This window comes from Parus major, chromosome 5 (assembly GCF_001522545.3).
Source record: "Parus major isolate Abel chromosome 5, Parus_major1.1, whole genome shotgun sequence".
NCBI classification, from domain to species: Eukaryota; Metazoa; Chordata; class Aves; order Passeriformes; family Paridae; genus Parus; species Parus major.
The window spans coordinates 56,368,150-56,393,436 of record NC_031774.1 but is presented as its reverse complement, the minus strand read 5'-3'; the positions used below and the strand labels follow the sequence as shown (position 1 = coordinate 56,393,436).

At 42.2% G+C, this 25,287-nt stretch overlaps 3 protein-coding genes across 7 annotated transcripts in view; 2 read left to right on the top strand and 1 right to left on the bottom strand.

Moving 5' to 3' along the window:
• The window catches only part of MNAT1 (MNAT1 component of CDK activating kinase), a 116,601-nt gene extending 113,488 nt beyond the window's left edge, over window positions 1-3,113 (top strand). The window contains exon 8 of the mRNA XM_015631539.1: window positions 1,927-3,113. Within this exon, the coding sequence (XP_015487025.1) occupies window positions 1,927-2,047 (121 nt within the window). The 3' untranslated portion in view covers window positions 2,048-3,113. The remainder of the gene's footprint in view (window positions 1-1,926) is intronic.
• Window positions 3,114-5,056: 1,943 nt separating this feature from the next.
• Window positions 5,057-11,194, bottom strand: TRMT5 (tRNA methyltransferase 5). 2 transcript variants are annotated; one of them, XM_015629577.2, is made up of 5 exons: window positions 11,111-11,194; window positions 8,897-9,546; window positions 8,469-8,593; window positions 6,363-7,017; window positions 5,057-5,345 (listed from the first exon to the last, which is right to left on the bottom strand). In XM_015629577.2, exons 1-5 carry the CDS (start codon window positions 11,113-11,115, stop codon window positions 5,281-5,283), a joined length of 1,500 nt encoding a protein of 499 aa, XP_015485063.1. In that variant the 5' UTR covers window positions 11,116-11,194; the 3' UTR covers window positions 5,057-5,280. The 2 variants fall into 2 exon arrangements, with proteins under 2 accessions (XP_015485063.1, XP_015485064.1); XM_015629578.2 differs by lacking the exon at window positions 11,111-11,194 and adding an exon at window positions 10,543-11,020.
• A 119-nt stretch (window positions 11,195-11,313) lies between these two features.
• The window catches only part of SLC38A6 (solute carrier family 38 member 6), a 37,926-nt gene continuing 23,952 nt past the window's right edge, over window positions 11,314-25,287 (top strand). For 2 of the 4 annotated variants that reach the window (XM_033515129.1, XM_015632003.1), the window contains exons 1-5: window positions 11,314-11,489; window positions 12,003-12,124; window positions 12,834-12,907; window positions 16,947-16,999; window positions 19,806-19,845. In XM_033515129.1, the coding sequence (XP_033371020.1) occupies window positions 11,343-11,489; window positions 12,003-12,124; window positions 12,834-12,907; window positions 16,947-16,999; window positions 19,806-19,845 (436 nt within the window). In that variant the 5' untranslated portion in view covers window positions 11,314-11,342. Of the gene's footprint in view, window positions 11,490-11,662; window positions 11,881-12,002; window positions 12,125-12,833; window positions 12,908-16,946; window positions 17,000-19,805; window positions 19,846-25,287 lie in introns of those variants that run through there. The other 2 variants (XM_015632005.3, XM_015632007.3) reach the window with 2 other exon arrangements.

Genomic DNA, 25,287 nt, shown 5'->3' with positions numbered 1-25,287 from the left:
AAAATGTAAAATAATCCCGTTTTCACTGGACTGTTTCATGCATGAGGGGAAAATGAAGTTGTGCAATGAAATAAATATGATAGAAGTGAAATCCAAGATGGGATCTGATTTTTATAAGACTCTCTGGTTTGGAGGGTAGAGGTAGTTTCACACCAGCGTTTTGAAGGAAATTATTTGTTGTTGTCAGTGCCCATCATTCCTGGCTGGGAAAAGGAGCTCCTGTTTCCCACAGCAGTTTTAAAAGTCCTTTGGGAAGGATGAGATCTTCCTCTTAAAATATTGAGGGACAAGTAACAAGAATGTTAAAAAAAAAATTAAAACCCATAAAATGTCTTGTGCCACAAACCAGAAGCTCTCTGCAGACAACCCCCCCTTGCAAATTTAGAGATGGGACCAGCTTTGTTGCTGTATTTGTGGATTCTTTTGGACTGAGCACTATTAACAGGGTTTATTTTATTATTATTTCATGTTCCTGCCTGTGTCTGTGCTTATGGGAACCAGTGTCTGGCAGCGAGAGCCAGATTCTGTCACAGCTTGGTACAAAACACCTCAAAACACCTCACAGGAGGTAAATTCAGTCTCAGCTTCAGCATCTCACCAAGAATCCCTCAGAATCATTGCTCATGTCTGTGCATTGTGGTTATTAGGTGCAAGAAATACAGTTTTTAAAACTGTAATTAATCATTTCTCAGTAATATCTTTTTCTGTGCTTTTATGGCATCAATGGGTATGACTGTTTATTATGTCTTACCTATAAAATCTGACCTGTTTTATATACTCTTTATGGAAACAGTGTACAGTCATAAATTAAAAGATGCAACTGTTTTGGATATTTTACTGGTGGTCCTGTATTTTCCTGCCAAAAGTGCAGCTGTTTTAGGTTTCTCAGGATAACATTATAAAAGGCTGTGTGCATTTTGCAAGTTTATGCTTGGATTGCCAAGCCAGGGGTGGAGTGACTCAACCTTCCCAGGAGCAACATGTACCAAGTGAGGAATCAAAACAGCAGCTGAAGTGTGGCCCCTGTGGAAAGCACTTTGTGTTCATGGGCTTGTGTCTGGTGCTCAGGATTGGAGATGGTTCTCAGGCTGGTCTTGCTGGGCTGGCGATCTGTCTGTCTGATGGGGTTTGGTGCAAAACTAGTGGGGAATCTGTCTTGTACTTGTCTCATGGGGTGCAAGAGCTGTGGGGTTGCAGTGTGGGATGAAGCCATCCTTTAACAGGAGCTCTCGGTGTGTGTGGCTGGGGTGGAGCCCTTGGAAGGAGCCAAGGGCAGCCAAGAGTGGCAGTGCCAGCACAGGCAGCGTGTTTGTGTTTCCATGTCAACTCCTGCTTTCATGGCAGCTCATCGCTCTGGAAGGTTTGGGGTAGAATTAAATGGCTCTGCAAATGGGTGCTGATTAATGGGGAAATTTAGAATCTTCTTTAGCCAAAATGATGGTGGCCTCCCACAGATCTAATTCCCAGGGTCAGTGGGCTCCAGGCACAGGTAGCAAGCAAAGGAAGTTTTGTGGTCATCAGAGCAACTGGTGCCATCAGCTTGGTGGGTGTCTGGCATTAAGTAGCAGAGCTGAAACCCTCCTATTTCTGTGGGAGTGCAGGAAAGCTTCTGGTGGTGTCCTGGTGTTGGCAGGACCTGTGGGAGTGGGGAGATGAACGACCCTCAGAGTGAGCACAGAGAGCATAAACCCCTTGGTGCCCTTGACCCTGTGCCACCAGAGCGCTGGTTGGGGCAGCCTGCCTGAAGGTGTGGATTGCTTCATTGCTTCAGCTCATGCAGGTTTTATCCTGATGTGTCCAGCAGGCAGTGGGCAGCTCCATCTCCTTGCTTTCTCCTAAAAAGTAGCCTCAACCTCGCTGTCCTGTGAGCTACAGGGTGTTGGATGTGTTTCCTCTGCTCTAAAATAACTCCGCTCTTTGCTGCAGGTACCTCACCCACGTTCGAGCCGCCTCTCCGCAGGACCTGGCTGGGGGCTACGCGTCCTCCCTGGCTTGTCACCGGGCCCTGCAGGACGCTTTCAGCGGGCTCTTCTGGCACCCCAGTTAGCCAGGGAGCAGCAGCCTGTGGCCAAGGGACACCCAGTGGGGCGAGAAGAGACCCAAGCCAGCAAAGGTGGGGCAGGATCGGCGCCATCTGCGTTGGCCGGGCTGCACTCACTGCCCTGTGCACCCCTCTGGTGCAAAACCAGCTGTGTTTAAGTGTTCAAGGGAGAAAACAAACCCCATCTGCACGAGAGCTTTGTGAAATGGTAGATACATTCTTGTGGAGGGGGAAGCTCGTTAGTCATGTGGCACTTTGCTGAGGGAGGCTGAAGCAATAAGCCACATCTAATGGAAGATGTGAATAACTCGGCTGTGTACGTTTGAGGCTTAAAGAAATACACTTGTAAATTTTTTTTAAATAAAGCCAGACTTTAATAAAGTTTGTGGTTTTACTCTTATTGCAGGGTTTTATTTGCACAAGCATTTAAATGCCATTTTGATTATAACATTTAGTGTCAATATTCAAGCCTACATTTTCTTCCCATAAAACTAGTTTCCCCAGTTTAGACAAGTGGGTTTTTCCTCCTGCCAGCTGGATGAGATGAGAAACTCTGGAAATATGCTGACACAACTCTTGTGTGGGATCCTTCCTCCGTGTGTCACTTGGTTCTCACCTTTGCTTGGAAAACAAATCTTTAGCTCAAGGGCTTTCAGCTGAGGTGCTCTAGAAGCCATCTAAGAAACCTTGATACAAGGCAGAGTCACTGAAGTAGTCACAATTGTGGGGTTCCCTTTTGGGGTTTGTTTGTTTGTTTTGTTTTTGTATGTTTGTTTTTGCTGTTTATCTCCATTTGCAAATTTCTGTCATAAACTCAGGAACTTCTTTAGGTGGGAACATCCCTTTGGCTTTCAGGATGATCCCTTCCACCTGATGTGATCATTTTTGTATTCCTTGCCTGCTCCTTGTAATGGAACATTAACCAACTGCAGGAGATGGGAACCTGCTCAGGACAGCCACCTTGGACCATGTTTTATAGGCCACCTGCTCATACCTATTGAATCCTGCTCTGAGGAGTGCACTAGATGGATGTATTTTTTTTATGCTGTAATAAAGAGAAGAATAAAATCTGTTCGAGACTTGATGTTTTCTTATTAAAAAAAATGGGGGGAGATGGCAAAATTTCCATTGCCCTTTGAAATCCCCTTGGTTGTGCTCAGAACAGCTGCTGACAAGGAATGTTAGAGAAGGCAGAGGTGTGGAAGAGATCAGATCCTTCCCTCCTCTCTCCCCTTTCCCAGGCACACCCAAAGATGCACCTCACCAATGATCTCTTTATATTCACTTTGTAAAGCCCCAGGTCATGCCCTAAGGAATGCAGAACTGCATATGCATATTAATATTTCTAATTTCAATACACTCATTAACTTGGCCTGAATAACATTTATTATGTCATTTCTTGTACACAGAACTGGCAACTTAACAGACAGCTGGAAACCCCCTGGTTATGAGTATAGTGATGTATCTGCTAGACTGGCATCTAAACTGAAGTTCTGCTGCTGGAATAACGCTTGCATTCAGTCTTTAAGGGAAAAAAACTTCTACCATTTCAAATCCTTCCCTGCCCTGGGGCGCTTTAATGAAAATCAGTTACGTATTTTACAGGCTTGACCCAGAAATGGTGATCAAAGCCTGGTTTCTGTTGGTGTAGTGGTGCCAAGCCCTAAATTGGGGCTGTGAAGCAATGTGGAGTCCCAGGGACCTGCAATCTGTGTCAGGCAATGATCCCAGGGTGGCTGCACCATTCCAGAGTGGTGGAGAGCCTTATGGCTCTGGCAGTGTTTGTGGTGGGCTCTGGAGAACAGGAGCCACCTTCAGATGTTTATGGAAAGGCAGAGGGCAGCAGCTGGAGAGCAGCAGAGGGGTCAGGACACAGGACAGGCAGCGGAGCAGCAGTGAGGCCGGGACAGAATCCCAGCACAGCAGTGCCTGGGAGGAGAGCACTCCCAGGTTGGAGCTGCAGGGACTGGTGTTAAAGGCTTGAGCAGGAGTGCTCGGGCTCAGTGCGGGCCAGGGAGGAATCAGGACACCCAGGAGAGCCAGGATGGCCTCCCTGGGGCTTGATAAATGTGATCCTGCAGGAACCAGGCTGCGAGGGCTCGCTCCAAACACCGGCTGCGCAGCCAAGGGAAGGAAAGGCTGTCACACGGAGCCACAAGCAAAACAAATCCATGGCCCTTGGTGGTGTTTGGGTGAGAACCAAAAATGCAGCAGGCTGCAGGCTCAGGGCTGGAGCCACAGCAGCAGGGCCAGGAGGGTGACAGACATCTGGTTGCTGGGCGTGAGCTCAGAGCTTGGGCTGAGGGAAAATATCTGAAACTGAGAGGGCGAGCCGAGTTCTCTGGCCAAATAAACTATTTGTGGTTGACATTGCCCAACAATAGTTTGGATGGGTAAGAAAAGGAAATCAAAGGCAGAGGCTTTTCAAATCCCTGCAGAGTACAAGCAGCCAGCCAGAAAGATCATCCAGGGACTGCAGCAGGGGAGCAGGCAGAGGTAGGGAGAGCTGGGAGAGGGCAGAGGCACAAAAGCCACAGGAGGACACGGTTTCAGGACAGAACTGTTTTTCAGGTGCTGGTTTCAGCCTGGAACTGCAATGCAAGCATGAACTTCATCTGCAAATGTGCAAAAGACATTAAAGTCTTTCTGGCTCTGACCATGGGCAAACACAAAGTAGGAGTTAACTAATCCCTAACTAAACCTTGGTGTTAAAAAGCATTTTTTACTCAAAACCTCAGGATATTGGGCTATTTTGCCTTTTGGTATCTCAAATTAAGCTTTTGAAAGGTTACCTTGCTTACTCAAGAGCTGTGCATCTGCTAACTATAATCCAATATTCTCAAACCAAAACATTTGTTGGAGAATCCAGGGCAGGGGTTATGTAAGTCACCTTCCTAGACCCGACAAGACATAAAATCTCTTCTCGCCCACAACTTGCACATTATCAAAATGCTACTAAACAACCCCAGGCCCTGTCACTGAGTTAGCACAGAATACGAAACAATAGAGAGCAGGGAAGTACCAAAACACATTTATTATAAGAGAATAAAGTTTTAATTTTTTGTAGTAATAACAATTTCAATCGATCCCACAATGAGAAAAAAAGGTGACTGCAGGAAGCAGGACTCGCAGAGGAAAGCTGCAAGTTGATGGGAACACAGGTCTGCTCCTTATAACTCATGGAGTAAAACCCCAAATATCCTTTATACAAATTAAGGTAGTCACCACAGCTCTGGTCTTCAACTCAGTAGCTTCTCTTCTGAAGAATCTTGGCTGGTACACAGACGTTTCGAGGCTGGTTTTGCTGGAAAAGGTTAGAAAAATTAAGTTATTTAATGTACAGTAAACAGACTGACCGAATCACAAGCTCTTGAGCAGGAAGCTCTGTTAAGGGATTTAATAAGAGGTGAGAGTTAAAATCAGGATTAACAGTCACAAATGAAAACTCCTAGAGCAATAAAGGGGGGTCTTTACGGAATGCCAAAAAAGACTTCCAAAAAACCTGTATGTTGTTACATTTTGACCTACATTTCAGTGCTACCCAACAACAGCATAAAAATAATTCATGGCATTAAAGCTTTATATAAATCTCCTTTCCTCCAGTTCGTGTAACTGCAGGCTGAGAGCTTTCCTCTGCTCTCTTTGTCATGTAGTGCAAAGCCCAAGACCACTGAAACCAACCAGTTTCTACAAGTACTTTAAGAACAAATGAACAATTATAAATAAAAAAAACCCAAACCCACAAAACAACCAAATTCAGTACTGAAGATCTCTAAGGGTATCTATGTCTCAATTAAATTGAACCAGGTACAGAACCTGATTCTGCTGATGTGGTGACTCCAGGCCTCACTGAATCTGTGTGAGCATAAGGAGAAGGTCAGAGCTGGGACCAGTCCCTTGGAAGTGTACTGATCTGGGCAAAAATGCAGCTCCAGTTCTGAAGGACTGAGCTAATAGAGATGTGTGCTTGGCATTAGATCACAGAGCCACTGAATATCCTGCACTGGAGGGACCCACAAGGGTCACTGAGACCCCATCCTCCCCCAGCACACAACCTGAGGCATAAAGGTCTGGTTTATGGCCTGTGGGGTGATCCTGTCCAGTCCATTTTTCTGGGGAGGCTCATGCTGGGATCAGAGGAGCAGGCTGCTGTTACCAAAGCAAGGAAGCCCTGCAGCTGCTGCACACGTGCAGGCTCTCGTCCTGCCTGCCACATCCACACCGCTGTCACACGCCTGGGGTGGCCCATGGGGCTGACCAGCCTGAGCAGCACAAGGTGCAGCCTGAAATCCCAACACCACGTGGGAGGTTTGCTCCTTACCTTCGTCAGGGCAGGGCCTCTTGTAGAGCACATCTGCTGGGATCTGGAAACTGAGGCACAGCATCTCCTTGTTGGGTGCCACATTCCTGACCAGGAAAGTGGAACAGCGTCCAGCCAAGGAGGTTCCCAGCACAGCTTCTGCTCGCTCCTGAATGTCTCTGGCTGGGTTGCTGTGTTTGGAGAACCCGTAGCAGTGCACAGTGGGAAGACCAGCAGGGCTGCAGGGCTCCCCGACCAAGAGGTGCCTGAAAACATCCAGAAACTCCACAGCCAGCGCTGGCAAATTCATCACTATGTGGAAAGCGGTTTTCTGTTCTTCTTTCAGGAGCGGGAGCTCTTTGCTGAGCTCCTCCCTCACCGGCCCCCGCAGGAAGTCCCTGCCGTCCATGTTGAACACCTTTACCTTGGTGTCCACTCTGTTGAGCTTGCAGTTGTGCAGGAGCCAGGTGTAGGACTCGGGGTTGAGGTCATTGGCAAACACTCGGCACTTTCTCTTGGCTGCTGGGATGGCGAAAGGTCCGATGCCAGCAAAGACGTCGAAGAGGACGTCGCCGGCCTTCAGCAGCTCCACTATACGGCTGTGCTCTGTGGACAGGCGCGGGTTCCAGTACACTTTGGAAAAGTCCAGTTCATAGACAATGTTATTTTCTTTGACCTGGAAGTCCAAAAGGTTTGCTTAAGCCTCTGTGTTCAAATGCCTGGCAGATTTAAGCATTATCACTAACTAAGAAAATGAAAAACCAAGGTGCCTTATCAAAAGATAACATGTACCATCAGCATTGTCTCACTGGTAGCACACAGGAATCTTAAACACATCAACTAAGCAATCAAATAAACAGATCTTAAATCAACAGATCAACTCATCAGAAAGATCCATGTCCCCAGTGTCAATCTCAATGGCTGGCTTTATGCAGGTCTCAATCACCAGGTGGAAATAAAGCAGCAACTTAAAATGACCCTAAAAAAACCTGAGGGTTTTCAAGAGCTTTGTGGCTGGCTGACAACTCCTCTATTGAAAGCAGACCTTGGAAAGATGCCTCAAGCCCTCCTTTGTGGAGTGCACACAGTAAATAAGCGTCTGAGAATGATAAGCCGAAGAACAGGAACCGTCAGCCAAATTCAAAGCCTCTGGGAGCCAGTCCTGCAGCTTGAAAAATACTGTATTTCATCTCCCAAGGTGACAGTCTGGAAACTGATCCAAACCCAAGCTTTGGGATTACCACTGTCTTAAGAACAGACCTGAAAAAGAATATTATTTATTCAGATGAGAATGGGATGCAAGATAATACTCTCTTTGCACCCAGCACGTGGAATTGTCTGATTCCGAAGTACAGTAACTTGGGATCCAGATCACCACAACGTTTGCTTTGCCAGCAAGAAACACCCTGAAGTGTCTCTGTGCTCCTGGATGCAGCTACATGGTGTGCCAGGTGTGCGGTGACACCATCTGCATAATATTCAATTGCCTCTGCTGCCTTGACAATCTAACAGCCTTCTCTCTGCATGAACAGGATGTTCCACCAAGCTATTCAGCCTTTTATTTGGTAATCTCATGTTTTCTCCTTTCAAAATATAAAGCTGCTAACAGATAAGAGAAAATATTTTTGTGGAAGCAGTGGGCCAAGTTTCCAGCTACAGACAAGAAACCCTATGTGAAGAACACTTGGCAGTTACACAGTGATTACACCTGATAAATGTCAGAGCAGAGGAGACAGGAGGTTTGTCTTACTGCTGACAGGAGAGAAAAAAGGCAAAGGCAAAATGTTGCCTAAGTTGCAAAGTTGGTGAGATTGAAATTTCTGTACCAGCCACTGGACAAGGCTTGGTGAAATTAGGAAACTGGATTTTCTTAGATCAAAGCCACATCATTAAATCTAGGCTGTGAATTTGGAATAATACATGCCTTCCTGATCCCCATGGCTGAGTTTGCCCTTGGCAGACCAGGACAAAGGAATGCAGAGGTAAGAGCCAACCCTTAGGCTCAGACAGGTGTAAGGAAGGGCACTGTGCAAAGGATCAGCAGCATCCCTGCATCACATCTCTCCAGAAGAAGCCTTTCGGTTTTAGCACATTAAATTTAAAATACTAGAGGGAAAAGGCCTGTACCTTGGTCACCAGGTTGTTCTCTCCAGCAAGCACTTCCATTTCAAAATTCCTGTATGTGCTGTCAATAATACTGGTTTTATTCACTACACAGCTAATTCCTGGATTCTTGTCCATTATAACCTGACCTGAAAGAGAGGGTGAGAGATAATTATGGTTAAGGGACCAGGACCTTTTAATGTTCTGCAACAGCTACAATACACCTGCTGTTTACAGCTAAATTAACAAAAGTAAGTGTGTGTTGGAACAACCTCCCTCTAATGACTCAGGGCTGCAGCTGTGGCCTTTCCAGGGCATGCATTTCACCCTGGCCCAGGGCTCAGTGCAGTGGGAGCACCAAACTGTGAGAGAGCTGTGCCCCTCAGTACAGTAACTTTTTAGCAATATACAAATGGCACAAATAGCTTCCTGAGAGAAGCTGTTTCACCTACCAATCAAGTGTCTATAGGGCAGCTGGTGATCCCTGAGATTCAAATGAGCAATGTGGCCAACACGGCTGAATCCAGAGGTGACCTCTTGACCTTCGGGAAGGACGGCTCGCAGGATCTCCTCTGACTTGAAATTCTCATAGGTCAGCTCCAGGTGGTACTTGGTCACTTCAGGATGGACACTGAGCTGTTTCAAAACCTGCTGCTCTGACTCTCCTAATGAGAATTCCGGAACTTTGTGAGGATCCAGGATAACAAATCTACTGTCCTCATCCTCTGGATCCTCCACCACCCGTTTGAGGCCGGGACGTTGCAGTACTGATTGTTTTAGAGACTTCAGCACACTATGCACAATTTCTTTCTTGACTTTAAGAGCTGGAACAACCACTGTCCTTTTGAAAGCCTCTCTGTTGAGCAGTGTCATCCCACGCACTCCAGGATGTGGCAAATACAGTTCTGGATTAGTTTTATCCTCCACAGTTTCGGGCATTGTGAAGAAAGTATTTTTTTTAACTACTACAAAGAGCCCAGGTATTCTGCCAGAATGTTGTGCCAATAACATCCAAACTGCTGGAAATGATGTATTTGATGCAGCTGTCCTAAAATGATTAGTTTTCAGTAGTCTGGCACAGTATCCCAATCTCCACAAAGTCCTAGAAGAGAAATTACTCATTTTATAGACATTATGTAATCATTCCATTTAAAAGGCTGCAAATCACATGGATTTGCTGTTCTCTTAAACCAGAATTTCCATCTGTACCAAACAATCCACAATCATTTAGTAAAGCTCTTTATTATGAAATATATGCTGAAAATTTCTGTTATTTTGCAAGTGTATCTTTAGACTCAAACATTAACTGACTTCAAGCAGCGATATAATCCCCTCCTGCCAAAAAACAATGACCTCTCTTTGTTCTAATAAATGTGATATTAATCTCAGTAAGCCAAATGGAAAGACTTCTACTGTCTTGATCCTACTCATGTTGGATTCCTCCTGTGTCTGGTAAAATTCATTACCAAGCAGTGGTTGCTAGAAAACAGTTATTAGCAACAGTGGTCATGATCACTTTGGTGATTTCTGCCTCCCATGCCCCAGTGTAAGGGGTTCCATGCTCTGTAAGATCTTTACTCCATAAGGTGCATGCCAGAAAGGTCATTAATTAAATGCAATGTTCAGCATAAGGTCCAGAGAAATATCAGTAATGTCTGTTCCTGCCACTTCGCCCTGGTTCATCCATGGGATGGTAACTTGAAAAGCGGCTTTATACTTCTCAAAATAGTTTCCTCCACTAGAAACAGACCAAAAGGACCCAATTTTCTGCCTTGGCAATGGCTGCTCCAAAGCAGGAACCAATGGATTAGATGGTGCTGGAGTCTGGCATTTCTCCTGACTTTTTTTAAATCTTGCTTTGAGAGGGAGGCTCTGCAAGGAAATTGGTTCTCTTGCCTGCCTCCCTCAGCCCTTCCTCTTTCCAGGGTAACAAGAAGCTGTGTGCTCTCTCTCCTTCACAAACCTGCTGTGCCCAAACCCTGCCAAAGCTGGTCCTGCTCCCATCCCCCGTCCCGCCCAAATCCCAGCTCCTCGCCGGGAACTCCTTACATCTCCCAAGCACCCCACTTCACTAAGCCAGGGTTTTGGCAAAGCACACCTTCTTCAGGACACACTGCATTCCTCACGTCTGCTGCACAGGAGAAATCCCCTCACATCCAGAGGCCTGAGCACCCCCGTGCTTTTCTTGGGACATTTTCCTGGGGGTGGAAATGGGTGGCGTGGTTCTCAGAATGAGAGAATCGAATAGGCTGGAAAAGACTCCTGGAATCATCGAGTGGACCTGTGACCGAACACCCACCACCATGGCACGGAGTGCCTCGCCCAGTCTTTCCTTAAACACCTCCAGGACAGCGATTCCACCACTTTGCTGGACATCGTTCCAATGTCTAATCACCCTTTCTATGAAGAAATGTTTTCTAATGTCCAAACTAAGCCTCCCCTGGCGCAACTTCGGGCCACGTCCTCTCATCCTGCCTCTTCTCGGTACCGGATTAAACCCACAAGATAAAGCCGCCCGCAACGCTGGATCTGGCTGGAGGCCCCTACCGCCACCTCCCCAATAGAGAGACGCCATCCCTTCCGTCACCACCACGATTCCCGTTTATCCCGTTCTCCCCTCAGGGAATTCTCTCCCCGCTCAGCCCCCTCCCCACCCCCGCCCTCACCTCATGCCGGGCCCTGCGCGCCGCGCGCGCGCGTCATCGCCGCTGCGCCGTGGTGGGAGGAGCCACAGCGACGGTCACGCCCACAACGCCCCGCTCCACGTCCCCTCAGCGGGGCGGGCGCGGGGCGTGACGGCCCCGCCCCTCGGCGCTGACCACGCCCCCAATAGGACCAGCCCCCTTTGGCCCCGCCCCCGGCTCTCCCTTCGGGGGAGCTCAGCGGGCGCGGGGGGCGATGGCGGCGGCGCCGCCTTGGGGGTCCGGGCAGGTCCGGCCCCTGCCCGCCCGCGGCTGGTACCTCTCCGCCCGCGAGCGGCGGGAGGAGGACGAGGAGGAGGAGGACGGGGAGACCGCCCCGCTGCTGCCGCCGCCGCCGGGCAGCGTGCGTGTGAGGGGCGGCGGGGAGGGAGCGCCCTGAGGGGGCCGCGCTGGGTGCTGAGGAGAAGCAGCTCGGGGAGCGCGGGTTCAAGGGCCGGGGCTGTGCGGGGCGGCTCCGGGGTGACAGCACCTGGGAGGGGGATAATCACCTGGAGAGGGGGGATGAGTCTCTGTTCCCATCGGTGCTCCTGATCCCTTCGATTCCCTGCTTGCTGAGCGCTTGGAAGTGCTGCCATGTGCCCTCGCCCTGTTGCGAGCAGGCGGGGAGAGCCTGCTCCGAGCCGTAAATCTTGCTGTGCTCGTTTTGCGCTCGGCTCTCGCCGTGTTCAAAGGTTGTGGGGCTGCCGGGCGGCATCGCCTGTGCACATCGTGTGTGCGTCGTTGTAGAATGAGAAGTGAGATTTTGAAGAAGGAAAAGTTGGCTTTTGCCCGCTCCCTTGAATTTCATTTTAGGAAAGATCAAAACACCTCTTCCACTAATTGTACTTTTTTTTTTTTTTTTCTGTCCTTTTCACAGGGTTCTTCAAGTCGTGGTTCTTCCTTTGCTTTCTCAGTGTTTAACTTAATGAATGCAATCATGGGCAGTGGGATACTTGGCTTATCCTATGCCATGGCCAACACAGGGATCATGGGGTTTAGGTAAGTTTTCAGTTTTTACATATATTCATTCTTAAACTCGTCTTGTAGGATTAAATTGAACAAAACTGGATTACTGAGATTCCCGTACAAATCTGAGGAAGAAATAAATAGCTTATGCCTTTCAGAATTGTTGGTTAAGATCTTCCCCTTTTTGATTTAGTTGTTCAGATATGGCCTAACATAAGTCCTACCAAGACATTGCATTAAATTGCCACAGGGTGGCAATTTCTTGGCCATTACTCCTGACAGATTTATATTTTCCTTCCAAAACTGTAATCTCCTTTACTTCCAGGAATGGGCCTTGTGGAATAGGATGGATATGTGGCTGAAAACTGTGGAAACTGTGTCAGCTTGTGCTTTTGTTTGTACTTTTGCTTATTGCAAATGCTAACCTGTGGGTAATGGGGAAAAAGTCACTGGAATTGTCACTTTAACCATTTCCTAAACATTGGTTTCACTTCAGTGGAGAATGTGTTTATGTATATGTGCACACACAAACTCCCATGGTTATGAATATCCTGTATTCCATACATCAGGGCAACTTGGCAAGTGTTGGGAAGATCAGAGACCACGTGAACCATAGTCAGCAGATACAAGCCTTAAAATGAGGAAATCTTGTAGCTTAGTTCTTGCAAATGTAGCATTTTTAAAGCACGGAAGTGCATTGTAATGTAAAAGTGCTTAATTGTGAATATTTTGTGGTTTTTAGTATCTTGCTGCTGATTGTTGCCAGCCTTGCTTCTTACTCTGTGTTTCTTCTGCTCAGTATGTGCACTCAGACTGGTAAGTGAAAAGGATTTATCTAACAGTGAGCTCTGAAATATTTCCTGTTTTATCACAGAGACATCACCCAGTATAAAGATTGCAGTTAACAGTGGTGTCTGACTGACTGACCTTGAAATATGTGATGTTTATAACAATTAAAATCTGCCATTTAAAAACAGGATTTTGAGTCTTTTTATACAAAGCCAATGCCAAACTGACTGGTTTCTAAATTTCTTATTTTATTTTTTCCCAAGTGTCTCTCTTATCTTTCCAGAGAGATCCTGTACTTCTGCAGCAAAGTTATTTTGGTGCTGGCTGAACCTCACTACATCAGTGTGTGCTTTTGCTTTCAGTGAATGTTTAAGAGCAATAAAATAGCAGCCTTTCATTCTCCTAGGAGTAGTACATATATTTTTGTCCATGGTTTGAAATGGATACCTTTCAAGTTTTTCAATCATATTGGATTATCATTATTCTCATGCTGCTTTATATATGCAGCTTATAAAGCATTTTTGATGCTGAATGAGAAGTCATGTTGCAGTCCTTGGAAACTGCAGTGCTTTGAGACAGTTCAAACAGTCCATTCCAATACCTGCAGGCAAATCTGCTCATATTTTAATTCTTGCTTCTTTTAATTGCTGCTGAAACAACTGAGTCGTTCCTTGACTTCTCATACACAAAGATCATGTTACAGCAGGAAGTCTCCCTGCTTATTGTTTCCCTCTCATCTGTTTTCCTGTCTTTTCAAAGGTGGTGGGAGAAAGCCTCTGCTTCTTTCCTCCTTGGCTTTGTTTTCTTTAGCTGCCTTTGGTCTCTCAGATGATTGCTTCCTGATTCTTCTTAGATCTGCTGCTCCTGTCCCCACCTGTTGAGTGATCTTCATACATTCTTAAAAAACACCCCTCTGAGGTAGGGTTACTTTTTATGGTTGGTATTGTTGGCTGCTTGATGATTTGGGATTAAGTCTTTGGTTATTTTTTTTCTTCTTTTGGAATGCTGCTTATTAGAAAGGAATCAGAAACTCAAACACGTAGCTGGAGAGGTACATGAAAAAAGGGGAGACTTGGGGTAATTTTATTGGCCTTTTTAACCTCTTACTTCAGCCTGAAAAGTTCTGTATTTTATGGGCATTAAGTGATATTAAGCTGTTGTCTAGTAAAAAAATAATTGAAGAGATTCTTGCAAAAGAATTATGGTGGGGGGGAGAAATAAGGATTTAAGTCTATTGAAGTAAGAAGAATTTGGATGGTCTGAACTCGGAGGCCTGATATGCAAGAAGGGTTTAACTCCTCAGTTCTTGTCCAAAGGCAACAGTCCACCTCAGGAAAGCATTTTTGAAATGCATACAGCTGCAGTGTCAGGATGAAGAATTTCTCTTGCCTGAAACTAATAATTAGTTATCACCTAATGCTGACTTGCATCAGAACTATGTCTGGATAAGTTTGCTGGATATATGAACTTTTGTGTTTTGTTTTGTTTTTTTTTAAATAAGAGTTGAGATTGTATTTCCTATAATTTCTGTCAGTTATTGAAGTAATTAATGTTAGACAGCATTAGTTTTTCCTCGAGCACTGTGTTTAAAAAGTGGGAAATACAACCTGTAGTACCTTGACAAAGTAAAATCTCTGTGGATGTTTGATTCCAAAGTAGGTCATTAAACATTTTCTTTAAAAAGTCTATATTAATTTGTAAACAGTGTTACAGTATTAAACTTAATCCATAGGAAAAAAACTTGGAAAGAGAATTTAGTATTTTTATATTAAAACTAGCTAGGAAAATTTAAAGGATGGTGAAGAGAAACTGCTGAAAGTTTTTGTAAACTATTATTTAGGAAAGAGATGACCTATAAAACACCTTCTGAAAAGAGAGCACTAATTCTAATTCCATTTTAGACAGAGGCCAGGATTTATTAAGCACAGGTATTTTGGTTGCAGTTGAAAAATAAAGAAATGTCTTCAGTTACTCAGTTATGTTGGTCTGGACTTTGACAAAATCAAGTGATTTGTGCAGACCAAAAGGCTTAGCAAAAAAAATATTCCCAAGTGTCAAGTGTTCAGTTGAGATTAGCTTAGTCAGTGTTTGTCCTAGTGTTAATTCAGTATGACCTGTGTTGTTTTGGGCTGATAAAGACTAAGTTTACTCTGTAAAGCAGAGGAATTGGGAATTTAAGTGGGATGCACTTTGAAGTTTTGTGGCTGTTTTTTTCTTTTCATTTTAGGAGTTAGTCACAAATATTGCTGGTACTATACTTGCCCCTTCACATGTGAAGGGATAATTTCCATGGAGTGTTAATAACGACAAAAATTAAACTGATCAGGCAGAACTTGTTTATATAAATTGCACTAAATAAATATTTTGTTCCATATATTCTTGAAAGTACAGAAGTAATCTGATTAATAGGGCTTCCCAGTGTTCACAGGACTAAACTGATTATAGAAACAGTTACTACAAAAAATACTCCAAGGTTTCATATTGATCTTTTGGAATTGTGTGGAAAATTTTGTTCTCTTTGCTGATAACTCCTCATACATGTGTGCTGTATATTTATTACCACATAGTAAAAATAACTTGCTCTTAAATATGTTTACTATTTTACTGTTTGGTTTTTTTTTAATGGTAGTGAAGATGGCAACTTAAAATGCTTTTTTTCCTCCCTTGTGATCAGCTATTTTATAAATGGAAATTAGGGAAAACACTAATTAGGATAAAATCTAGTAAGACATTTTTTGTTTAATTATATCTGTTAGAGATAGTCCAGGTTTATGCCCAGTACTGACTCTGGCTCATTTAAATTTGTTATTTCATTTATATTGTCATAGTGTGCTGGTGACTGTAGTAGAGCAAAATGGGGAAACATTGCCCTTGAGAAAATCATGTGAGGAAATTGATGAAATTTTGTTAGTTTTTGTTTTTGTTTTTGCTTTGTTCTTTCCCCCTCTGGAGCACTGATCTAATTGTGTGCAGAACTTCAGTGAAATAAAACCACCTAAGCTTGGGCAAGTCTGAGGCTCCAGTCCTGTCATCTGATCTCTGTGAGCTGCCTGTGTCTCCCATGTCCTGTGTCATTTACTTCAGGGAACAGGGCTTCACTCAGGTGTGAAAAGCTCAGCTTGCAAAGCTGGGCCCTCAATTAAGATGTGACAGGAGCAGGAGCAGTGTTGTACCAAACAGAACCAAGGAAGAGAAACCCAGTGTCCTGACAACAGAATTATGTGGGTTTGAGATTAATTTTACCCTCTGAGGCATTCACAGCTGTTTTATTATATCCCAAGAAAGTGAGTGGTGTTTCTCAGAAAACTTTCATCTTTTTGATACTGCTTGAGTTTCTAATAACAAAATACAGAGTAACAATGAAAGGCTTTAATATGACTTCCTTCTCTCTGAGAAGGGATTGTTTTGAGTTACCAGCAATGTGAGCTTCAGCTCACAGCAAAATTATACAGGAAACCACAGGCTGTTTTAATGTAATTATGTAAGTGGGGTGCAAGTAAGGGCAGGATTTTTGTTTTGCTTTGGGTTTTCTTTTGGGCTTTTTAAATAATAGATTTCAACCAAAAAGTGTTTACCTTTACCTCTCGTGAAAATTCATAGGGCCTAGTTCTTAAAAGCTGGAAAGATGGTAATGTTTGTATTTGTAGAAAGATGATGTATCCTCTGTTGTCATCCTACTTTTAAAATCCTGCTGTTTTAAGAAATAAAATATGGAAATATTTTATATCTAATTGCTAATGCTATTTTCATAATTCTTCACCTACAAAGAAAATCTTTGGGAGAAGCCAATTTGCCATTAATGTACTACTGTTATATTTTAAATACTGCAGCTGCAAATACTAAACTGATTTTCTGAAGAGTCTCTGAATGTTTGAGCATAGAGCCATATTTTGTAGCAGGAGCACAGATGTATATAAAAGATATTTTGTAAGTAAAAAAATACTATTAAATATTATTTTAATTCTGAATTTTATTAATTTGAAAAGGTGAAAAAAGGGCCAAAAATATAGCTTTCAAGCTTTTCATGTTATTTTAGCTCTTTTTTTTTTTTTTCCCTTACCAACAGCTGTCACTTCTTATGAAGACCTTGGCCTGTTTGCATTTGGATCAGCTGGAAGGGTGAGTATTCTTTTTCACCTCTGTTTTTCTTCTTGATCTCGTGCATCCAATATGCAACTGTTCTTTGCACAGGAAAGAGACATAAATGAAATAAGTAGTATATTACTGATGCTTGTAGTGTGCTGAAAAATCCGTCACATCCTGAAGCTTTTCACCTGGTTTCAGTTCATGTGCCTGCTCTGTGGAAGCTCAACTTTAGTTAAATTTATATTCCCTAAATGCAGGATTTTTGTGCTGCTTTCCAGTCAGTGTTCACTTTTAGTTGTCTGTACAAATCTGCTCACTGGCATTGTTGTCAGATTGGCTCAGGGTTCAGATTTGATGGAGTCCTACTTCTGTTGTAAAAGTGTTAAGAGACAGGTAAGTGTTGGATTTGCTGTTGGTGTTTCAGCATTTAATAGGGATCTAAGATAAGGGATGGCTTTTCTTGTCATTTCCACAACAGGAATAACTAAGAGTACATATAATGAATGTTGTTTCCTTTTGTTTAATAAGCTCGTCATATGACTGTTTCTTACTTGTTTTATTTCATGATTAAAAAAACCCCCACAAAATCTCAAAAAACCAAACCAACAAACAGAAGCAACCAAACAAAACCACCATCAAACTTAACCATTTGTGTTATAAGAGTAATCAAAATATTAGCTATTATTTTTTTTTGTAGTGTGTTCTGAATCTTTTTCCTAATAGTGATGTGATGCAGTAACAGTGGGTGCACATAAATACTGCATGTGAATGCAGCACATTTAATGTTATGAATTCTATGCTCTATGTTCCAGTTATTATATATGTTACACCATATTGAAAACGAGTTTTTACTACACACAAATATGATTTTAATGTTTTCCTGAAAGAATGCAATTTTTTTTAAAATTAGTTTGGCTTAACAGGCTAGAGGCTGCTTTCGTATATCTAAATGTCAGTGAGAATTAAATCTGAGCTATCAGGTGTTTGTAAGGCTTCCATTAGCATTAATAAAGAGATGAGTATAGTCCAAGGATCAATATTTATTGATCAAATCAAGAAGTGATCAACCTCAAGAGATAATAAACCTTGACAATAGCAGGGTATAAGACAGTTATTTTTTTACAGGAGCTATTCTGTACACTTTAACCATGAGCTATAACTATGCTATAACATATCACAATTATGACTTGAAAAAGTCATAGAAATGTAGAGCTTAAGAAGAAACTAAAATGTGACTTAGTCTGCCCTGAAGCAGGGCTGAACATGCATAAACCATTCTTGGCAGATGCTTGTCTAATCTGTTATTTAAAAGCTTATGTGAAGGAGATTTAACAGCTTCACATCATAGTCAACATCTGTATTTTTTGTTTTTAATTCTTCTTAATATACTGTTTCATAATTTGCAGTTTAAGTAATCCATGCTCAAAAATATCTGACCTTTTCAGCGTGCATGGAGAGCGCTGGAATATTTCTATGTTGGGAAGCTGTTCCTTTGATAAAATAATCAAAAGTTCACCAAGCTTTCCTGGTGAACTGATGTTTTCTGGAACAGTTGTCTTTGTTGTATGAAGCATCTTTGATATTTATACACTTTTCTTAAAACTTGCCTGCAAGACAGGCTTTGCTGCTTCCGATTGTTATCTCATACTGTTTTCTCTTTGCAATCCAGTAACTCTTAAGTCATGTATTTGAGGTTTCCTTCTTGAATGCTTTGCTTTGAACTGATCTTGTTGATTTTTAGGTTTTGACCATTCTGAATCCCCATCTGTCCCTGAATACTTCTCACTTCAGTCAGGCACAGATGACTTTTTTTTTTGTTTTTTTTTTCTCTGCAGCAGTACTTCTCTCTCACACACAGGGAATGATATTGCCAGGCCAGTGTAGAACCTTGCTTGAATAGGCAGCTTAGTGTGAGTAAACTATTGGTCAACTACTCTTGAAGTAGAGCAATTACTCAACCTGGTGATTTCCTTTCAAATGTATTTTTCTGAGATTTGTAAGAATGGAAATATTCTACTGTTGGAAGATTGCTGATTCTCCCTTTCCAAAGGTGTGAACTATTTGTTTCCATCTCTGGCAAATTCCATGCTTTTTTTTTTTTTTCCTTTCCTTGGTGAGTTTTGAACTGTCTTTGAATTAACTTAAAATCTGAAATGACTTTTTTCCAAGTTGACTTTATGGCAGCACTCACTTAGGAAATGTCCTATATCAAGAAGAATAGTGGGTAGAAAGTAAACTGAAGCTGATGATCATGGTATTTTAGAACTAAACTCAAAAGAAAACATTGGAAAAGCTTTATAGCCACTTTTAAGTTGGTTTTTTTTCAGTTGGAAATTAATTTTTTTTTTTTTATTCAGACAAATATTTTAATAGCCTGTGATAATTTTTGTTTCCATATCAGTCCAGTATAAATAATCACAAGTGCTAAGGAAAAGTCTATCTGTGTTACAAGTTTAAAAATCTCTGTTGTCTGTGTTTTCAGAGATAAATGGTAGTTTTCATTTGTATTCACCTGATATCAGTTAAAATTCACTTATGTTTTTGGTCATTTAAAAACCTTTTCTTCTGCACAGCAACTTCACTGCATAATTACTCCTGCTTTATTTAAAAATAAAAATGTGATATTTTCAGGAAGGATTTTTGTTTCCATGTTCATTTTAGATTGTGCTGGTTTCCATGTGTTAAACTCCCCACTATGGAGAAGATTCCCTTCCTTTCAGGACTAGTTATCACTGCTACATCTGGTGTGTTTCAGATAATACACATGTGGTTTATGCCTGCTATAGACATATGATTTTAGTTATCCTTACCCTTTCTAAAGAAATCAATTTTTTTATAGGTCCTTGTTGCAACTACAATAATTATCCAGAATATTGGAGGTAAGAGACTTCATATGCTCAATATTAACTGTGTGACAGGCTTCAAAGCTTCAAGAGCACCAAAAGCAATAATTAAAGTGTTTTTAAGAAACTGATTGAAAGGACAGAAAATTTAAGGGAAAGGCTTTTGTGATGGTGCTAAGCAGAAGGGCTGTATTTGTGGGATAGATGGAGGAATTCTGGGGGTTGGATTCCTGCCTGTTTCTGCATGCCAGGATGGGAGCACATCCATTAGGGCTGCACTGCTCATTGAAAGGGGCTCAGGAAGCAGCATCTCCTCTCTGCTGTTCTCTACATTTGTATCTGGTAGCTGCATTTTATCAGCCCATGTGTTTTGGGTTTCTCTGTTGGAACCTGCTTATGCATTTTAGTGATTTGTGCAGCAAGTGAATGTTTACTTAGCTATGATGTTTCATGTGTTCTGCATTAATGGGAGCTTTCTTTTTTTAGCTCAATAACTTGTTTTTTGGGGGGAGTTGTTTATCTTCCTGACTTAACATGATGTGGGCTGTCGACTTCCACTGTTCATATTTTGTCTTCCTTGGTACATGGCATAATAAAATAACACTCCCTGTTCCTGTACTTGAACTTTTACTCAGGCATGCTCACATGCTTGATAGTCACTAAGTATTTAGAAATTATTTGTCTGAAAGTAGACAGAACAATTTGAAGTCCAATAGAACAATTTTAATTTTTCTCTTATTGTGAATGTTTTGGATGCTTTATCGTAAATGAAGGGAGATGCTTTTTCCCTACCACCAGGCAGATACCCATGTTCACATGCATCAACCAGAAGAAAATAGCATTCTGTTGTTGTTCTTCTTTCCTAAAAGATTGCCTGTCAAGTCTGGATAATTCAATGACTGCTGTTTTTTGTCACTGTGTAAACACCTAGAACTAGATAACTCTGCTTTCATGATAAACTTGGAATATTTTCTTATACTAAAAGTTCCAATACCATAAAAGCTGCCCAAATGAAATGGCTTTAAAAATCCAAGCATTAGTTTTAGGCAGGAGTGACCATAGCAATTCCAAGATTAAGGACTATTTATTCATATGGGTTTTAGAGGATATTCTGTAGCAATGAACAAAGCTTTTCATTTCCTTTCCCATTTGAGCAGACCTCTAAATAAACAGTACAAGAGAAGGAGGGATACACAGAGCAGGTTCTGGAGATTCTGGGATCATGTACAGGACTCTGTTGTCAAAGGAAATATCACTCTCATTTCTTCCTTATCACAGTTCATAACCTCCTCTGTGCCATTCTTAATAAAATTCAGCTCAGTAACTCTAGAGCCCCAAACCAGTGCATGCAGTCCAAGTCCCCCGTGTCAGGAGACAGTTCTGAAGGTGACTATACTGGCTGTGCAGGTTGACAGGCTCCTAAAAAAATAATATGTCAACAGTTCTCTTCACTTTTCACACAGCCTTGACTCTTAAACAACTGCATGGAAAGAAAAGAATTTTTCTTGTCTTTCTGCTCCTTCTGCAGATTTTACATGGGAAAACTGTGGAGTGTAGTTTGATCCCATCCTGAATGGGATCCATGCTGGGATTAAGTGTAAAACCTGGGCTCTGCTGTTGTTGTGTTCCCCTCTTTGTGTTTTTCTGTCTGGCTGAAGGAACCAGGAGCACTATGCCTGTTGGGCAAATATCCAGACTCTGTCAACGTCTTTGCTTTCAGAGGAAGGCTAAAAATAAAATTGTTTTGTGTTACCTCTTCCATCATCAGACCTGGGTTGCATCATACGGTATCTTATTTCAGAAGTGATTAGAGAGCGTGAGATAAAGAAAGATGGCTTGTGATTAAGCAACTTTATCAGGGTTATTGTCACTATCTACATCTAGTCTGGGCTTTTTTTAAAGTTTGCTCTGATCTCTTCTATAAATAGTTTTAAGTGCAGAAGTGACTTACATTAATTTGTGGTGGAGAGAACATTTTAGTAATAATTTTAATAGTTATACTTTCCAATTTGTCATCTTCATGTTTTTTTTAAAAGAAAGCTTAATGTGAAAATTTAAATTTGACATTCTAATTGCATACTTCGGGATTTGTGTAGAGAGGGGAATTGACTTTTTCTATTACCAGGATACCCAAGGAAAAACATATTCAGGAATATTATACAGATTCAGGAAAGCATTGATTGGTCAAATTAAGGTTAAAAAAATTGATTTCAAGTACATTGTTTGGAATTTTAACATGCATCTCTAACATGAGTACTCAACTTTTCCTGCAGACTTTTAATTGCCCTTTGGGAGGCATTTAATTAATCCACATAAAGAAAATCAAATACCAAAATCCATTAAAGTGCCAAGATTAACTAAGGATGCACCAGGATACTGAGTTAACTTTTCAATATCCAAGTGTAAATTAGAGCAATTTTAATACCATAACTCAAAAGACTTCATAGGGTATGTAGGGCTTAGAGTGACTAAACTTGGAGAACATTTGCCTTGCTTTCCTTGTAATGAGTAGGTTCTTGTTCTTGCAATATAGCTATTTGTCAATGAAGGAAAACAAAAGATTGAATGTGATGACCAGTGCTACTAATTTTTACATTCCATTTCTCAGTTTTTTGACCCATTCCAGCAGCCCTTTTATGTAAACAACCAGTGCTTAGTTTCATGTGTACTGCCTTGTTCCTGAAAGGGCTGGTTGGTGTGTGTGGGTGCAAAGAGCACATGGAAAAGGGAATTGCCAAACTGCACTTCCCAGGCTGTTCAGCTTTGTTCATCTGCTCCTCCCAACCCTTTCCTGGCACACACATCTTTCTCTGGAGAGATCTTTCCAATGTCCATTTCTCACCTGCTGTAAAGAAGAGGATCTTGAAGGGTCCCAGATTGTGTCAGGTGCCCTCAAAGAAAGGAGAGAGCCCTTGAGGAATTGCAGGCCGGGAGATACACAAGGAGAGAGGGAGGCTGCTGCTGGAAATGCTGAGCTCCGTGGCTCTGCTGGCTCTTCATGCCATCCTTCCCAGGAGCAGCTGGAGTTGGATGGATTCCCTGCTATTGTTTAATGGTGTTGTGCTTCTAGGAAGTGATGGATGTGGCACAGTGGGCCAAAGCCATGGCTGGGAATCACTCAGCCCTTCCCTCTCCCCTGCCAGGGAAGTTTTGTGAACTTCCTAGGTGCTTTCTGAAGCAGGGGAAGAAGTAGGACAGCAATTTCTCCTTCTATAATTGTCCTTTCTGTGGATGTGACTGAAAAGGAGGACAGTCCACAGCTGTGTAGCCAAGAGAAAATCTTTAGTAGTCCTAAAGCACGTGTAATAAAGTTAGAGAAGGGCTGGTGGAAAAATGGAGACAAACACAATAAAGTATTGCACAAGAGCAGCTCTCAGCCCGTTGCCAACACTAACAAGTCCCAGTGCTGAGGTCTAGCAGGAAGCATGTGGAGTTTTCCAGCGTGCTTCCCAGGGCTGGGGCTGCCATCAGCTGAAGGTCGCTGCTGGCTGAGATACGGCTGGGTCCAGAGGGCCTGGTGGCTGTGCTGCACACAAACATCAGTCCTGAGTGCTGAGAACAGGAGTTTAATCATTTAAAATTTATTAGCAGTGGGTTTAAGTGCTGCAGTAGAACCTGCAGTACCATCACGTAGCTTAGGTGGTCTCTGTGAGGATTTTTGCAATATATATTTTTTTCAATTTCTTCAGATAACCTGCCTTGGCTTGTACGCAGGTTGTCATTGCAGTCATTCTTTGGAACTAAACTTTCCTGACAGCTGTCTTAATTTTACAAATAATTATTTGTTTTCACATATAAATATGGTTTCATTCAGTGTGATTTCTATAACTGGTGCTTTTTGAGTTTTTTGTTTCCATAGTCTGGAGATAATGTGTCCTCAAAGGTACACACTTTTCTCCTTTGTAGGTAACAAGGAAAAAAGCTCATTCAGTATCCCTGGAGCGATTTTTATCCTCAGCACTGCCGGAATGCTGCAGGCAGTGACTGGGAGCAACAGGATTTGTACCAATGGGTGATGCTGCTCTGTAGATTTTATGGTCTGTTAATACAGTCAGGGTGACAGACAATACACAGAGACCCCGCTGTGAGTGTAAGACACCCTAAATATGTATTTACAATCGCGTGGTTTGTATTTTTCAAGCATCCCGGAATCAATGGAGAGGCGTAGCCGCTGTGTGAAGCAGATATTTTAAAGAAGCAGCACCACCCTCTGCTGGCCTGGGCTGCCTTCCCGGGAGAGCCACCAGCAGCCCGACATCTCAGGAACTTCCAGCTTCTGCTGGGTTCCACATCCCCTCCCCTTTGTTTTTCTGAGGTAAAAAGTGAAATATTTTTACCTCCCCTCCATGTAAATATATATATAAATATTTAATATATATAACAAATATATATATGTGTGTGCTTTCTGTGAGTGCCTGCCTAGAGGTGGTGTGCAGAGACTAAAAAACCCTCTTTTGTTAAACTAATTGGGCATTTTTAAATTGCAAATTATTTTCCTTTGTGTTTCTCTTTATTTTTCCTCCCTCTTCTCAAGTTCATCTGTTCTGCAGTTTTGTTCTAAACGTGTTTGCAAAACTTGTTTCAAACTTAAATAAAGCAAATGATTTTTTCAGACTGAGGGGGCAGATAGGAATAACCTTTGTGTAATCAGCGAGAACAATACTCCAGAAATTTTGAAAATGAATGAATGGTGCAAATCACGGAGGAATAAAATAAAATGCAGCTTCTTACATGCTGAGACCTGCATCCTTAATACCTTAAGAAATTACTGTGGTTCCTTTAAGTATGGGAAATCTAATTCTGTTTTCAAACAAACACGAATGTTTGTTTTCACAGTGTGGTTTACTTTTGACCTGAAAGCCTAATTATCCTGACTGATTCAAAGTGAGGATTTCCAGTGCAGAGCTGCCTTAATTAAGGGCAGGTTTGTCAGCTCCTGTACTAATTTAACAATTGATGACCCATGTTCCTGTGTTTTCCTATTGCAGTGAACGGTTCTTGGGAAGTTTTATATTGTAAGGAATATTAAGCTTGCTTTAAGTAATAGAAAAAAGAAACAACAAAAAACCAGCCTGCAGCTGTACTACAGAACGGAATATGTGATGAGCTGTGTAGGAAACTTTTCTATTCTTTTAGCATAAATGTACACTTATACCTAATGAATTTTTACCAAAATAAATCTGTGTGTTCCATGTACAATTAGAAGGATTTATAATTTATTTTTTAAGCTTGCCATAGGTAAGTTCCAGACTAATTCAAGTAAAAGCTAAAGATAGAAGGAAAAGGAAGCAGGGGAGCAGAAATTCATCAGGGTGGGTCTCCATAGTAGGAAGACAAAGAAATTGACAACCTGTTTCAGTTCTTAGAATTTCTCCATATGAACAGGGATTACATCTTCTGTCACATACTCCATTCTACATCTGTATTTAAAACCAAATAAATTATCCCAGCATTCTTTTTTTAAGCTTCCACTAAGAG